The sequence below is a fragment of the Budorcas taxicolor genome, chromosome 3 (assembly GCF_023091745.1).
Source record: "Budorcas taxicolor isolate Tak-1 chromosome 3, Takin1.1, whole genome shotgun sequence".
Lineage (NCBI taxonomy): Eukaryota > Metazoa > Chordata > Mammalia > Artiodactyla > Bovidae > Budorcas > Budorcas taxicolor.
Window position 1 is genome coordinate 4,164,980 of NC_068912.1, and position 15,602 is coordinate 4,180,581.

At 44.7% G+C, this 15,602-nt stretch overlaps 1 protein-coding gene across 1 annotated transcript in view; it reads left to right on the forward strand.

Annotated features, from left to right (window-relative positions):
- Nucleotides 1-15,602, forward strand: part of LMX1A (LIM homeobox transcription factor 1 alpha) — a 171,755-nt gene that overhangs the window by 113,984 nt on the left and 42,169 nt on the right. Inside the window, exon 3 of the mRNA XM_052637803.1 lies at nucleotides 1,967-2,199. Coding sequence (XP_052493763.1) covers nucleotides 1,967-2,199 — 233 coding nt within the window. The remainder of the gene's footprint in view (nucleotides 1-1,966; nucleotides 2,200-15,602) is intronic.

The following is a 15,602-nucleotide window of genomic DNA, read 5'->3' on the forward strand; positions in this document are numbered from 1 at the left end:
TTTGACCAGCTTCTGTTAAAGCCCTGATTTGTTTGCTTAAGTTGGCAAACAGTGTCTGGGGACTCTGGGCTGGGGATGAACTAGGTGGATTTTTTGTCTGATACACGACATCCAGCATTGGGGTGGGGAGTAAAGGCCATCGTTCCAGGGTCGGGTGTGCCCTGAAGTTCCGACTTGAAGAGCAGAACCACCCAGAGCAGATGGGGGAAGGGAGAGGGCGTGGGCAGAGCAGCGGAGACCTGGAGCTCTGTATAGGGGGCTGTCACATACCTGCTTAGTGGTGAAAGAGCCACAGCAGCCCCTGAACCGTTTCCCCCAACCTCACCCTCCTTTGTTGAGAGGCAGAAGGCAGGCATATTAGGATGGGCATTTCTAATGAGCGTCCAGTGGTCAAGGGGAGGGGGCAGGCTGGTGTCGGGGCCCGAGGTCCAGGTTAAGAGTGAGACTGCATATGTGCTTCTCATCCCGAGCTGTGCAGAGTCCCCTGCAGGCTGGCCACTGTCCAGAGAGGCTGTTCCCTAGCAGACTCGCAGGAGGCGGCTTCAGCCCCTTTTCCAGGCCTCGGTTTCCTTCACCTGAAGACTCCAGCCTTCCTCTCTCTTGTGCCAGTTCCTTTCTTGATAATTCCTCCTTACCCACTTCTCCACTCTACCCTCAAAACTCTTCCCTTTGTCCAGGAAGTTGCCAAGATGAAAACACTGTGCACGTGTACGGATGTGGTCCTCTACTAGCATAGCTGCAGGACGGAGACGTGATTAACTGTTACAAAGAGGCTAGGGCTTTGTGCCACCCGTTTTGTGTTCATGAAGCACTACTTCATATCATTCTTATATTCTGTGCCCTGAAGGTAAATCCCTCTGGGTAGACACGATCTGTTTGTTTCTTCGTTTGCGGTTTCTCTCACTGTTACGGGAGCTCTGTAACAGAGGATGCAGACTGAGGATGAGGACTCTGTTTTGTATTCTTGGGGCCTGCAACACACACTCCAGGAGACTCTTAGGACCTGAAGGCTGCTGGGGCAGGGTTTCCTTCCCCCAACCCGCTGTTAAGATACAGGGTGTCTGGTGTAGTGTGTGGTGGGTGCTTCCGAATCAATGAAAGAATGAATGGAAAGAAGCCTAAACGAGTGAGTGAGTGTGTGAAAGGACTGGCCACACGTAGGCTGTCATGGTGGAGGGCCTGTCTATAGAATAATGCTCTGGACCAAGATTTACTGAATGTGCTAAAAAATGCAGATTCTCCTGCTGACTCCCTGACAGTCAGTCGTCTCCTCTTCTGTGTTTTGGAACCCTCTGGTTATTTGGACATGTCTGTCTCTCTTATTAGCCTGAGCTCATTTCTGGAAGGGAATTATCTCATTAACCTTTATATCACTAGTATCTACTGCCTCCTCCTGGCATAGATGGGCACCCTCTTCATGGCTGGTTGAAAATAAGTGAAATGAGATAAAAGTCCTGAAAGCTGCGCTGAATCCACTGAATATCAGGCTCGGGAGCTGGGATGCAGTTTCTCTCTCAAAAACTAGATGACACCTGGGGAGCTTGTTAAAAACTCACATTCTGGGTCCCATCCATTTGCATGCGACTGGAGTGGGCCTGGACCTTTTTGTTATTGTTATTTTGTTTGAATAGTTGGCCCTTGGGGACCCTGGGCAGCCTGCCTGGCAGCAATCTGTAGAGCATCCTTTGGGAACACTTTGCCACGGACCACACCAAATACACTCTGGGCTTTAGCTCACATTTCCTCCAAGGCTGCTCAGCCTTTTCTTAAGCCTTTGAGAGAGTAACTCAACTGAATTCTTTGGTTCAGCCTCCTCTGGGAATAACATCAGCTAGATTTAAAGCCTATTCCATTCCAAGTCTCCTTATCCCAGTTCTTGACGTTCCTTTCGCGATTGACTTGAGGGAAGGCTTGGGCCTCAGCCGTCTTTCTCACAGACCTTGCTTTGCTTTTTCCCTGCTGCTAGGCTGTTTGCTGTCAAATGCGGGGGCTGCTTTGAGGCCATCGCACCCAACGAGTTTGTTATGCGGGCCCAGAAGAGCGTGTACCACCTGAGCTGCTTCTGCTGCTGTGTCTGTGAGCGGCAGCTCCAGAAGGGTGATGAGTTTGTGCTGAAGGAGGGGCAGCTGCTCTGCAAAGGGGACTATGAGAAGGAGCGGGAGCTGCTCAGCCTGGTGAGCCCAGCAGCGTCAGACTCAGGTGAGTGATGTGTGGTGGGCGGGAAGCCAGGGGCTAGCAGAGTGGGTTGTAGCGGCAGTGTAGATTGCTTTCTCCCTTAGAAGGCCACCACCAAGGCACCCTGGTTCCATGACAGGGCAGTGCTGTGCATTCCAGCAAGTTTCTTTATAAGTTCAGAGTAAGTTCTTATCAGTCAGGTATTGCTGTGATGATGCTGTGTAACAGATTACCCCTAAAGTCCTTGGCATATAACCAGAAACATTTATTCACACATTTGCAAGTCTCTGGGTAAACGGAAGTGACTCTGCTTTGCACTGAAAGTCTTCAAGTCTCCTGGGGTCTGTTGACCTCTGCTGACCTTAGCTCTAGGCTACAGACCAGGTGCAAGTCTGCCCTGTGTGATGGGGTTCAGGCTTGAGAAGCAGCAGCTATGAGGCATGGTCTCCTGGCAGTGGCAGAAATGCAGGAAGGCATGCTTCACCGTTCAGTCACATTTAAAACCTCTACTCATATGACGGCTGCTAGCACTGTGCTGCTCAAATCAAACTAGATGAAACCTAAACTCTGGGGAGGGGAAATACGCTGCAAGCACCTCAAGGCCCTGACAGGGTAGAGGTGCATAAAACTATTAAGGAGAATGATCAATGGGAACCAGTCATTCCGTCTGCCACAATCATGCTGAACTGCTCTAGCCTCTGTTTCCTCACCTGTCACGTGGGAAAGCTGGACTTTAACTAAGGTTTGGTGGGTTACATAAAGAAAGGATCTAGAATATATTGGCTTCACTCACCTAAGACTCACACACCCTCCCTGGAGAGGTTCAGAAACTTTTTGGATTGGGTTTCACAAGGCCCGAGAAATTTCAACTGCCCAAGTGAAGCATGGAATGCCTTCCCAGGGTGTCAGTCCCACGGGGCAACATCTGTGTTAACCTGGCCTCCCTTTTCGTGGAAGAATCTACTAATCGCATGAGGGCATGTCCCTGTGAACTTAGCAGTTTTTGCCATTGCCAGTCCTAGTCAAGTTCCATACCACTCACCATGGCCTCGGGAACCTCACTGTGCTCATCTCCTCAGCCTCATGGGAGCCTCTGACCCCTCCCTCCACATCCAGCACATATCTGCGTCTCCCACTGACTTCCGCACCTCAAGAGTTAATTCTTCTCTGACTCTCTGACTCCCTCTTTAGTCTTGCCAGCGTATCCCTTAAGCTTCTTTCTAAGACTGACTTCACGGGGGAAGAGTCTTATTCCCTTGTGCCTGGGGGGTTCACCCTTAAACTCTCCTGCCGTGACATGGATCCCACTTGATTGGGGTTGCTTGTTTGATTGTTGTTCTTGCCAGAGCACTAAATGCCATGAGGGACTGTGTTTATCTTTTTTTTTTTTTTTAACCACTGTGTGTGCAGGGTTTAGCACAGGCCTGGAATGCTGAGGATGCTTGATAAAATCTGTTTTAAAGGATAAATAAACACATGGGACAGAAGCCCTGTGGGGTGATGCTTGAGTTCAAGAGATTGAGAGGCAGTCAGCTGGGGACCTCACCTTGGGTATACCACTTAGATCTGCGAGACTTTGGGCAAGTTTTGGAACCTCTCTAAGCCCTCATCTTTATAGCTGTAGAATGGTGATCATGGTGTTGTGGTGATCATGGTGTTAATGGTGATCATGGTGTCTTAGCTTGGGGAATAAAGCATAAATGTATGTTAACAATCTGGAGTTTAGTAAGTGCCAGTGCCTGCTGGTGCTGGCATCGTCATCACAGTTGTGTTTCGTTTCCTTTCCCTCCTGAGGGTTGGTTCTTCTTGCCTGACTCTGCAGCCTCAGGTAAGCTGATACCAGGACAATCCCAGCTTCTGTTGGGTTCATTGGACTTAACTTTTCTTGTATGTTTTAATTTGGGGGAAGTTTCTCCCTATTGAACATCTCACTCTGGGGTAGCTGAGCCCATTCTAAACAGCTGCTTAGCAGATCAGCTAATCCTGTCTTTTCCTCAGGTGCCATGCTGTACCCAACTGCTGGGTCTCCTCTGCACCATATTGCAAAATCTTCACATTCACAAGGGGCTTAAGTGCTATGGGGATCAGAATACCAGCATGATCTTAGGAAGACATGCAGACCCAGAAGGACATACCATTCTTTCTCACACGGAAATAAATGCTGTGGTCTAGCCTTTCTTGGTACACAATTGTGTGACTCTTGATGACTGTTTTCCAATTATAGATTTTAATCGGGCACAGACAGTGTGTCATTAGTGTACCGCCTCCTCCCCACACAGAAAGACAAAAAGAAGCTGGATCTAAGCACCATTAAAAGTGCAGGGTTCAAGACTTGTGGTTGCCCAGGGGAAGGTTGGAAGGAGAAGGGATGGAGTGGAAGTTTGGGGTTAACAAATGATGCTATTGTATATAGAATGGATAAATAACAAGATCCTACTGTATAGCACAGGGAACTATAGTCAATATCCTGTGATAAATCATAAAGAAAAAGAATTTTTAAAAGAATGTATATATATATATATATGTGTGTGTGTGTGTGTATATGTTGTATATATGTGTGTATATGCGTGTGTATGCGTGCGTGCTTCCCTGATAGCTCAGTTGGTAAAGAATCTGCCTACAATGCAGGAGACCCCGGTTCAATTCCTGGGTCAAGAATATCCGCTGGAGAAGGGATAGGCTATCCATTCCAGTATTCTTGGCTTCCCTTGTGGCTCAGCTCGTAAAGAATCTGCCTGCAATGCTGGAGACCTGGGTTCGATCCCTGGGTTGGGAAGATCCCCTAGAAAAGGGAAAGGTTACCCACTCCAGTATTCTGACCTGGAGAATTCCATAGAATGTCCAGGGGGTTGCAAAGAGTCAGACATGACTGAGCAACTTTCACTGTACACAAGACACACACACACACACACACACAGATGTATATGTATATACAGGGCTTCTCCAGTGTTCTTGCCTGGAGAATCCCAGGGATGGGGGAGCCTGGTGGGCTGCCATCTATGGGGTCGCACAGAGTCAGACATGACTGAAGTGACTTAGCAGCAGCAGCAGCAGTGGCTCAGTCAGTAAAGAATCTGCCTGCAGTGCAGGAGACCCTGGTTCAATCCCTGGGTCGGGAAGATCCCCTGGAGAAGGAAATGGCAACCCACTCCAGCATTCTTGCCTGGAAAATCCTATGGACAGAGAAGTCTGGTGGGCTACAGTCCATGGGGTCACAAGAGTTGGACACGACTCAGCAACTAAATCACCACATATGTATGCATAATTGAATCATTTTGCTGTGCAGCATAAATTGACACAACATTGTAAGTCAATTATACGTCAATTAGTATAATGTTCAGAGCAGGCTAACTGCAGTAGGTCAACAAGTCCACTTCTCTGGCCACATTTTTAGCAATATATTTCCTAGTTTCAGGCATTTGTTCTTGAGGCTGATATTGACAGACTGGAGCTTTCCAGTTCATGTACTTGCTCAGTAGGTGTATCTTAGGCGCTTGCTTTATGCCAAGCATGGCGTCAGGCTGTAAATGACAAGAATAGTCCTCAACCCATGTCAAATTAAGGAATAGTAGATCCTTAGGCTAGAAAAGTAGAGACTAAGTGGAGAAACAATTATTGACTTCAAGTGGTTGGACCAAACCTGTTTTTTTTTTTACCTAGCTTCAAAGAGAAGAATTAGAATTCATTTAATTCTTTAACAAAAACCATGGAGGGTTTATACTATAGATGAAGAGACAAAGGGAAGCAATTTTGACTTGACATAGGGAATGTTATGATGTCATTCTAATTATTAGGTCTATCACAGTGTAGATAGTTGGATGGCATCACCAACTCAATCAATGGACATGGGTTTGGGTAGACTCAGGCAGTTGGTGATGGATAGGGAGGCCTGGCATGCTGTGGTTCATGGGGTCACAAAGAGTTGGACACAACTGAGTGACTGAACTGAACTGAACACAGTATAACTGCTTCCCCGCTGGCTCAGCGATAAAGAATCGCCTGCAAAGCAGGGGCCGTGGGTTCAATCCCTGCTCAGGAAGATCCTCTGGAGAAGGAAATGGCAACCTACTCCAGTATTCTTGCCTGCCATGGGGTGGCAGAAGAGTTAGGTAGGACTTAGCAACTGATCAACAACAACAGTGTAACTGCTCAAGAATCAGACCGTAGTTGTTGAAAGTAATATTGGCTAGGTGGGTAGGGAAGATGATGCCCTGTTGCCCGCTTCAGCTCTAATAATCTATCATTGTTTTTTGGAGCTTTAAATAAAATGACATTAAGGTTTTAATCAGAATCAAATATCTTGTCTACCACTCACTTTGTCAAGAATATAAATGTTGCCTATCTTGTGGCATAAAAGCCGCAAAGCCAGAATTACTAGTGAGAGGACCAACTTCTTGAGAATAGGGTTGCAAATTTTAATTCTTTTGTTCCTTTAAGAAGGCTTAGCTGATGCCAAGAAAAAAGTGATCGATAAATACCTAATGAGTTAAATTAAATCTTCAAAGAAAGAAGTACACCTCATCTTAGCGCTTTAGAGAAAGCAAACCGTTTTAGGATCTGTCCCAATACACATACGGTTTCTCCTCTCATTTCTGTCCTGAACACTTTACACATTGTAGGTGCTTGATAAATATTTATTGAGTGAATGACTGAATGACTGTCCTCTTTAACATTTATATCAATAACTTGAAGACACTGAAGGCAGGTTTATTCAGTTAGCAGATGACACAAACCTGACAGGGAACACTGGTGCGGCAGCTGATATTTGCCGTGTTCGAAAGGATTTTGACAAGCTACCAGAACAGTACAGAGTCAGCAAAATGAGATCTAACCACTGCGTTCCAAAATTCAACAGTATTTATATGCTACAGGGCCTCTTTCCATGGAATTTCACATGGGGTTTTAGTTGATCGTAAAGTCAATAGGCACCAAAAAGGCTATAAGCTGCATTACTGGAACTAAATTGCTGGAACTAGAGCTATCACTGGAACTAGAACTATAATCTCCCTGACTATCCACTTCAGACACCCACCAGGAACTCTCATTCAACCTCTGTTTGAGCCTGGCCAACCACAGGGAGTTCTTGACCTCACATTCTGAGTGTGGATTGTCAAATTGTTCCATTGAACCCAAGTATCTATTTCCATGTATAACACTAGCTTTGGCATTAGTTCCTCTTTCAGGAACTCAGAGAATACAGTAGTCTCCCTGACATGTGTTAGACACAGAGTTCCTTCAGCTCCCTAAATCTTTTCTTTTTTTCCTTATTCTTTCACTATCCCTTAGAAAAGACTCTTCACTCTATCTATAAAAATACTGTATTCTCTTTAGAATGTGCCACCCAGAAGGGTATAAAATCTTCCATATGTAGTCTGAACTAGCACTGTGTTATTATTACTGCTTGTCAGGGACATCATATTCTATTGATGTCATTAGCTTTTTTGACCCAGGGAAGAAGGTGGGGACTTGGGGGCTCACTATGTGCAATCATGGCTCCTGGCTTGTCCGTGTTGCATTTCCTAATTATCTAACCCTCTTATTGTCACATTTCTTTCAACATCAGAGTTCATCTAAGAATGTCTTGTATAGTGGTTTTTTAAAACTTTCAAAATTTTGAAATAAAATTTTAGATTTATAGAGCAATTGCAAAATGGGACAGATATTCCCATACATTCTTTGCCCCGTTCCACTTAATGTCAACATTTTACATTTAAATGTACATTTTGATAAATGTACCATGTAAACCAAGAAATTAACATTGGTTCGGAACTATTAACTCTAGCTTATTCAGTTTCAAGATATTTCCTACTAATGCCTTTATTCATTCCAGAATCCAATCCAGGATACCACATTGCATTTAGTTTTATGTTTTATTTGTGTTAAATTGCCTTTTTCCTTCATTTTTGAGATCACCAGAAATGCCTAGTCAGGATTTCATTTTTTGCCCCTCCCTCCAGCTGTATCTGTTATGTTTTATTTCCTTTTAGCATCTCTTACCATGGGACCAATCTGTTTCTTTGCTTAGTTGTTGTGGGGTTTGTTTGCTTACCATTTTAAAATTTTCTGAACTGAAGAAGAGAATGCATTTTAGATTGTGCTCAGGATTTCTTCCTTGTCTAGGATTTCCTTCCAGGATTCAAACCATGACACCCTCTTGGTTTACCAGCTCTTCCTTGGTCAGACCAAACTCCAAGAATAGCTGGCCTGTCCTTCTTAAAGTTAAAACTGTCAGCAGCCTAAGGCAGGATTCTTTCTGATGCTCTGCTTGTATAGAGAGATTTTCCCAGAAGAAGCCTGGGTCATGAAGTCCCATCATGAGAAACCTTTCTTCAAAGCAAGCATTATGTTGTAGATGATGACAGCAATTCCATCAACAGCCTCTGTTGATCTGCTGGTCTGGACTGCACTGAAAGGCGTATGGTGCCTCTCTCCTTACGGTCTGCATCCACCTGGTCCTAATGCAGTGCCTGGCATGCGGTAGGTACCCAGTAAATGTGTATCTATCATGTGAATAAGTTACGTTTGTCCTGTGCACGTTAGCCTCTGCGATCCCTGTCAGACAAACACTAACCTCCAGTATGACTTTCTTCTTACTGGAGCAGGAGTGGATATTCCTCACACATACCAGAGTTTGTGAATCCTTCTTCCTTCTTAATTTTTCTTAGGATGTGGGATATTGCTGCCTGGAATGATTCAGATGACTCTTACTGAACTCATTGTGGAATACATCTCTCCTCTTCTGAGTCAGGTTCATTACTACTAATATTTAGATGCTGGTTTTCATTTCCTTCTACAACCTTGGAATTGATTTTTTTTTTTTAACTCATTACAGAAATACTCCAGCCTGTCTTGGAAGTCTTCTTGTTCTTCAGTAAATAGAATAGAGAGTCAGTGGCTACCTCATGAATTCTGGAAAATGCTCCACTGTCCTATGGGATTATCTTGTCAGTTCATAGTCATGAATTTTAAAACGCAAGGAAAAGTCAGCGGGGTGTTTAAGTTAGACTCATTCTCCACATTGTAGTACAAAGTGCTTGGGACCTAAAGTTAGACAGGTCTGAATTTAAGTTGTGCCTATACTCACAAGCATTGTGACCTTGGGAAAAATTATAGGCTTGGTAAAAATCGCAGCTTGGAGATTTACAAAATTATAGCAGGTTCGGTTCCAGACCACCTTAATAAAGCGGCTATCTCAATAAAGTGAGTCACAAGAATTTTTAGGTTTCTCAGTGCATGTAGAAGTTATGTTCACACTGTACTGTAGTCTGTTAAGTGTATGGTGGCATTATATCTAAAAACACAACTCACTGATCACAAATCACCATAGCAAATATAATAATAATGGAAAATTTTGAAACACTGTGAGAATCACCAAACTGTGACAGAGACATGAAGCAGGCAAATGCTGTGACAAATACAGCATAGATAGACTTGCTCAATGTAGGGCTGCACAACCCTTCCATTTGTTAAAAAAGCAATTATCTGCAAAGTGCAGCTAAGTGATACACAATAAAATGAGGTTTGCTTGTACTTCTCCTCTATAGGACTCTATTTCTTAATCAGTAAAAGTGGATTTTAATACTTCTGTGAGTTGCTGTACGAAATTAGAGAGGTAATGGGTATCAGCGGTTTGACATTTGGTGCATGTGTGCTAAGTCGCTTCAGTCGTGTCTGACCCCATGGAGCCCGCCATAGGATTCTCCAGGCAAGAAGTCAGAGTGGCTTGCTTATAACCAGTAAATAGTAGCAGTATTATCTGCTGGTGCAGAGGCTAGCATACTTCTGGATAGCTCACAGCTCATAAGCTTACTTCCCCAAAGATCTATCGTTTCACAAACGTCTCATCTTCTGTCTTTGCACTTCTATTTTAGATGCTTCTGGATAGCTGACCTGAGGGCACCTCAGGGCGGGCCTGTCACTTGGGGTGGCTGGGGTGATGGACTGGAGAGGGATCAATTCACTCCTTGGGCCAGCGTGTCTCAGAGGTGCTCTCCAGTCTCTGCATGTTAGATCCAGCGTTGCACCCTGGAAAGTCAGTTCAGAAGAGCAGGAGGAAATGGTCTTGCAGTCACTTCTGGGACTGAGTAGGCATTTCAAGCAAGAATGGGAAGGGCGTACTGAGCTTAGCCCCCATTCTCTCCTGTAGCACTCATCTTTGAGTCTGGGAAGGATCCAAGCCGGACAGTTACCCGTTAGAGAATTCATTGTATTCCTTCAGGGGCCTCCTAGCATTGCTCTGTTACATGCCATGATCTATTTCTGTCCTTCAGGCAGCCACCTAACCAACCTTAATCCAACAGATATTTCTTATGAACCCCTATGCTTTGTCCGGCTCTGTGCTAAATGCTGTGTTTTAGTTGCAGAGAAAAAAGGGCAGAATTCAGAAAAACATCTCAAAGCCAGTGCCCATACTGGGGGGACAATGAGGCCAACCTTGTTAATATACAAGGGCTGAGAGCCAGGAAAAGGGACATAGCCTAGAGATCAGCCTTGTCACCCTTTTCGTTAAGAAACAAGGGGGTGAGCCACCAAAAATAAAAGCAAAACCAAAACATCTTGAGTAGATGTTAAAATATTCAGGTAAACATTATTCTTGTTAAGAAATACATTTAAATTCTGTTTTATATTTTCTTGTAAAGCAGTGTGTTCAAGATTCCTCTACAAGAGCATTTTCTTGAAAAATTTAACTGTGGTTCAGTAGAAATACTTTTTAAAAGTCATGCCCTATCATATACATTCATGTGTGTATGTAAAATAAAGATTCAACACCTCGATTGACTCACTGCTTAACCCACATGCTGATATTACCCATTACATTTGTTTTTTAGCTCTAGTCTTAGGCTACTCTATTAATTTCATAATCTATTTGTGGATGGTGGCCTGAAATTTGAAAAATACTGCTTCACAGGGCAATTACTTTCAAACCTATTCCCAAGTTTTAGCACTACAAATCCTTTGAATCTCAGGCCAGTAAAGGTTTTAATCTTCTGCATACACCCACACTGTGTCAGGTGCTAAGACTAAAACCAAAGACAGAAAATATCGTCTGGCCCCAAAGACTTGGCTCAGCGCCTTGCACAGAGTAAACATGTGATACCTGTTATCTGTTTTCAGTTTTGTTGGTATTATTAAGGAGACATGAAGAGCACACATATTTATATCATGACTAGCACAAAGGTCTTCATGGACATTTTTGATTTATTAATCTGGCATCTGTGGATAGCATGCAAGAGGCAGATATAATTCCCTGAGTCTCTCAGGTATTTTTTTTTTCCAAAATCAAGCTTTGTCTCTTGTTAGTATCACAGCCATGATACCAGTATTATCTGTTGCCCTCAGTCTGAGGCTGTATGCTTCTTTTCTCTTCTGAACCTTTGTCTTCTGGTGTATTTGTTTTGTCTTCATGTTATAGATGGAGAAATAAGGACACAGGATACTTGAGTCAGAGGTAAGCCAAAATAAGAACTTAATTCTAGCAATTACCAAGCCAGGACACTTGATACTCAGCCTTTGCTGTAACTGTGAGTTGGGCAGAGTTTATCTTCGGTGCTTGAAAAGTTACAGGCAATACATAAATTGAGATGATGATGCATTATCTCTTTTCCACTGAACTGTAATTTAATTTCAGATATGTGCTCTCAGTAATTTTGGTTAAAAACCGTAATTTAAAATGAGCACAATGGCTGCAGATCATATTTCATCTGTAACAGTGTTCTGTGTGCATTAATTTCTTTTGCACAGCCCCTGTAAGAAAAACAGTTGGTCAGTGGACAGTTGATCATTGTGATCTTTGCATGGTGATGATGTTATCAATTATGGACCCTCACTCTGCACACGGCATTGCCGTACGCATTTTACATGAATGAACTGACCTAACTGTTATATCAAGCTGATGAGGAATGTTATGATTATTTCCATTCTATAGATTAGGAAGATAAGCATGGACAAATTATTAATTTTCTTAAATTCTATAGCTAGTAATGAAAAGAGCCAGCATTCAAACACAGGCAAACTAGCTCCAGACCCAGATTCATTAAGCATTAGGCTGTGTTGCCTGGTTAATAAAAATATGTACACGTATATTAAAATTTTGTTCTCATGTTTCACGGACAGTTCTTCCTGCTGGTTACGGCAGGGCTCCAGGTGTTCGGTTGGACTCACTACCTGAGAGACCCCAACTGAAGTATCTTTTCACACACGATAAAAACAAGCAATAAAGCAAGGAGATAAAGTGATAAAAACAAGGAGATTTTAATTGAGTCTCCACTCTTTCAAATCTATCACAAGTTTGCCTTCTGTCCTAACCCCTAATTCTTTAATAATTAACCCCTATCACTGTATAGCCCATGCACACCTTTTATAAGGAAGTAGGAGGCTTGCAAGGATCCAAAGCAAACATGGTGTGTGAATGTGAAAGTACTTTAAAAGTTTGCTTAAGATACTGTTTTTTTGTTTGTTTGGTTTTACAACTACTCAGTAAATTTCTATTCCGTTCCCTATGACTTATTTGATGACAGCAGGAAAAACCAGTTGCTCTTTTTGTGCAGGTGAGAATTATCAGCTATGCAAACCAGAGTCCTTGTGAATTAAATGGATAAAAGTACAATGGTGGAATAAGTCAGTACACATCAAAACTTTTTCTAACAGGCTTCTACAGGCTGACCTGGAATATCCTACCATCCGTTATAACCCCCTTTTCAGAAGAAATGCCCTTTGGTTTGTTTTTCTAGTAGCAGTGATGAAATTTGTGCTTCTATCTACCTTTTTATTGGCTCCTTTTGGGGTACAAGGGCAGGGCTTTAAGGTGTGAATGATGTATGCTAGGGGTGAAATCTCTGGCCATGCAGAGCCAACCCATGACTTTGACCTTTCATGACCTGAGCTAAATAATCAGATATTCACTTTCCTTTACTATCATGTATCAATAGGAAAGATGGGGAGGAAGTACAGAAAAGACACTGGTTTTCTTGCACTGGCATTCTGGCTAAGCCCATCAACTTGTAGATTTCCAACCAAGAATTTTCATGCTGAGTCTGAAGAAGCTTTATTAAGCAAAAGGAAAAATCACCTCCAGTATTTCCATGTGCCCTGGTAGTGGTGACCTAGGAAAAACCCAAAGTCCACTTTACTGAGGATTGGTGGCAAACCAGGTTATGGCTTCCTCTGAGTACGTGTATATTTGATGCTGTGCAAGTATATGGAAGGCTGAGGATTTAAGAACCATTTGGACTCTTAGTTGTCTAAATCCAGCTCTGCACACCAGGATCCAGAGCCATGCTTTTTTCTTCTTGGGGGTGTGAGCAGGGTTTTGAGTAACATGTGCATGTGTGCACTGGGGAGGATCAGTGGACCCAGCTGGTGTTCACGGTGAGTGTCCAGGTGTTCCTTCTTAGGAATCCATAAGGATGGGAAAGCAGTGACTGAACCAACTCAGCATCCATTTCATCCACAGAAATGTACTGAGTGCCTGCCTTGGGCAAGGACGGTGTTTGGGGCATGGGGGAACATACAGACGTGTGTGAGGTTTGACTAATGAGCAAATATTGTGGAGCACACAGTATAGCAGCCTGTTTTCGGTGGTGCACTGAGAGCTCTGCTCTTCCGTAATATTCTAACAGGCGGTGGGGCGGGGCAGGGGAGGGGAGACAGACCATAGCCATAGCCAAGTAAATAGATACACCAGATTGTTCAAATGAGAGTTACTCTTCAAAGTAGTCGCTCTATATGACTTATTCTACTTATGTATTAAAAAAAAATACTTTGGATTCCTGTGGAGTGGGCCTTGAGGATTTAGTAAGTCTGGGTGAAAGCTCCCTGGTCGAGTCTGATGTACCGACTCAAGGTTGAGAGTCACAGGTCCAGCTGAAGGTGAAGTTCAGGGGGACAGAGTGGGGGCTCGTCAATCGGCTGTGAACCAGAGAGAGTCTAGAATTAAGACAGAAGGCAGCTTTTTCAGCAGAGTGAGAAGGGTGGTGAGATTTAGTAAAAAACAAATTAAAAAATCTAGTTAAATTTGAATTTCCCATAAATAGTGAGTAATATTTTTGGTATGACTATGTCTTCTATCATAAAAAATCACTGTTTCTCAGATATTCAAATTCAACTGTGCCCTATATCTTACCTGGCACCTCTAGATGTAGTAAGAATCTAGTGGGGAGGGTGGTAACCAACGGGACGGCGATTGGTGCTGGAGGCTGCACGGGTGTATACATAGATCGACTGATTGCCTGGTTGGTTGATGCAAGCCAGACAGGGAGAAGTGTCGTTCTGTTCCCAAGACACCCGATTTCTCACTTCCCTTCTGTGTATGGCTTGGCCGCGACCAGGCACGAGGAGGCTCCCTCTCTCGGCCCTCGGAGGAAGGCGGCGACGGTGGGAGTCTTCCGTCACCTTGGCGACTCCCTCCTGCAGTCAGCTCACAACAGTTTGAGTGACGCCCCCTGCTAGATGCTCACCAGCCCCATTCCCTTTCTTTCACGGTCTCTCTCTCTTTTTTTCCCCTCCGAGTGCTCAGGCTGAGCCAACGAGCCCAGGCAGGGCTCCCAGTACCATCGGGCCAGGAGGGAGCTCAAGGTGCCGGGCGTCCCAGCCCATGCGGGGTATTCACCCGCTCCTCCCAGACCCTTGAGAAACGTACAAGGGCGAGCGCAGAAACACACACCGACGGCAGTTTTATGAGAAAATGCAGATAAAGAGCCCGGCGGTAGGGCCATATGTTCCCCATAATCTCCAAAGCCGTCACTTCAATTAGAGCCTCCCCTGAGTTCTAATGCCCAGTCCTGAGTAAACAAGCCGCTCTGAAAGCAGAACTCGGTTTCCAATTAAAAGTGTACTAACATTTCTCCTTTCCTTAATTCCCGCCGAGCAAAGCCCCGCGCGGGCGGAGGCGCGCCCGGGTCGCGGCGAGGTCGTCGCCGGTCCCCGCCGCCCAGCGCCGCCGCGTTCCCAGGTGACGTCAGGCGGGCCCGGGATTAGGGCCCACCCTGCGCTCCCCGCCCCCGCGGCAGAGTTAATTAAAAGTAATGCCACGGCAAATCCGCCGCGCTCTTCTGCTGAGGCCGCCTTTGCCCTCCCCACCCGCCCCCTCCCGGCCAGCCTTGGAGGGAGGGCCTTCCGAAGCAGGTGCTGGGGATTTGCGTCTGTGAGAGTGTGTGTGTGTGTATTTGTTTTAAGAGGGGCGGGCATATTGTTGCATTTTCGAGGCAGAGATGACCTTACCCCTTAGCCCTCTGCCCGCACACGTGCACTCAGAAGGAGACAGACGCACAGACACCTGCCACCTAAACTGGGCGTCCCCTGTGGTTCCCAGGCGCCCTATGCGTCCTGGATTGGATTTTGTTCCTGGGACACAGGACTCCTGCACACTGGGCTACAGATATCACTTACTGAATTGTCTCCCCCTTCCCCCATCCTTCCGCGACCTTGAG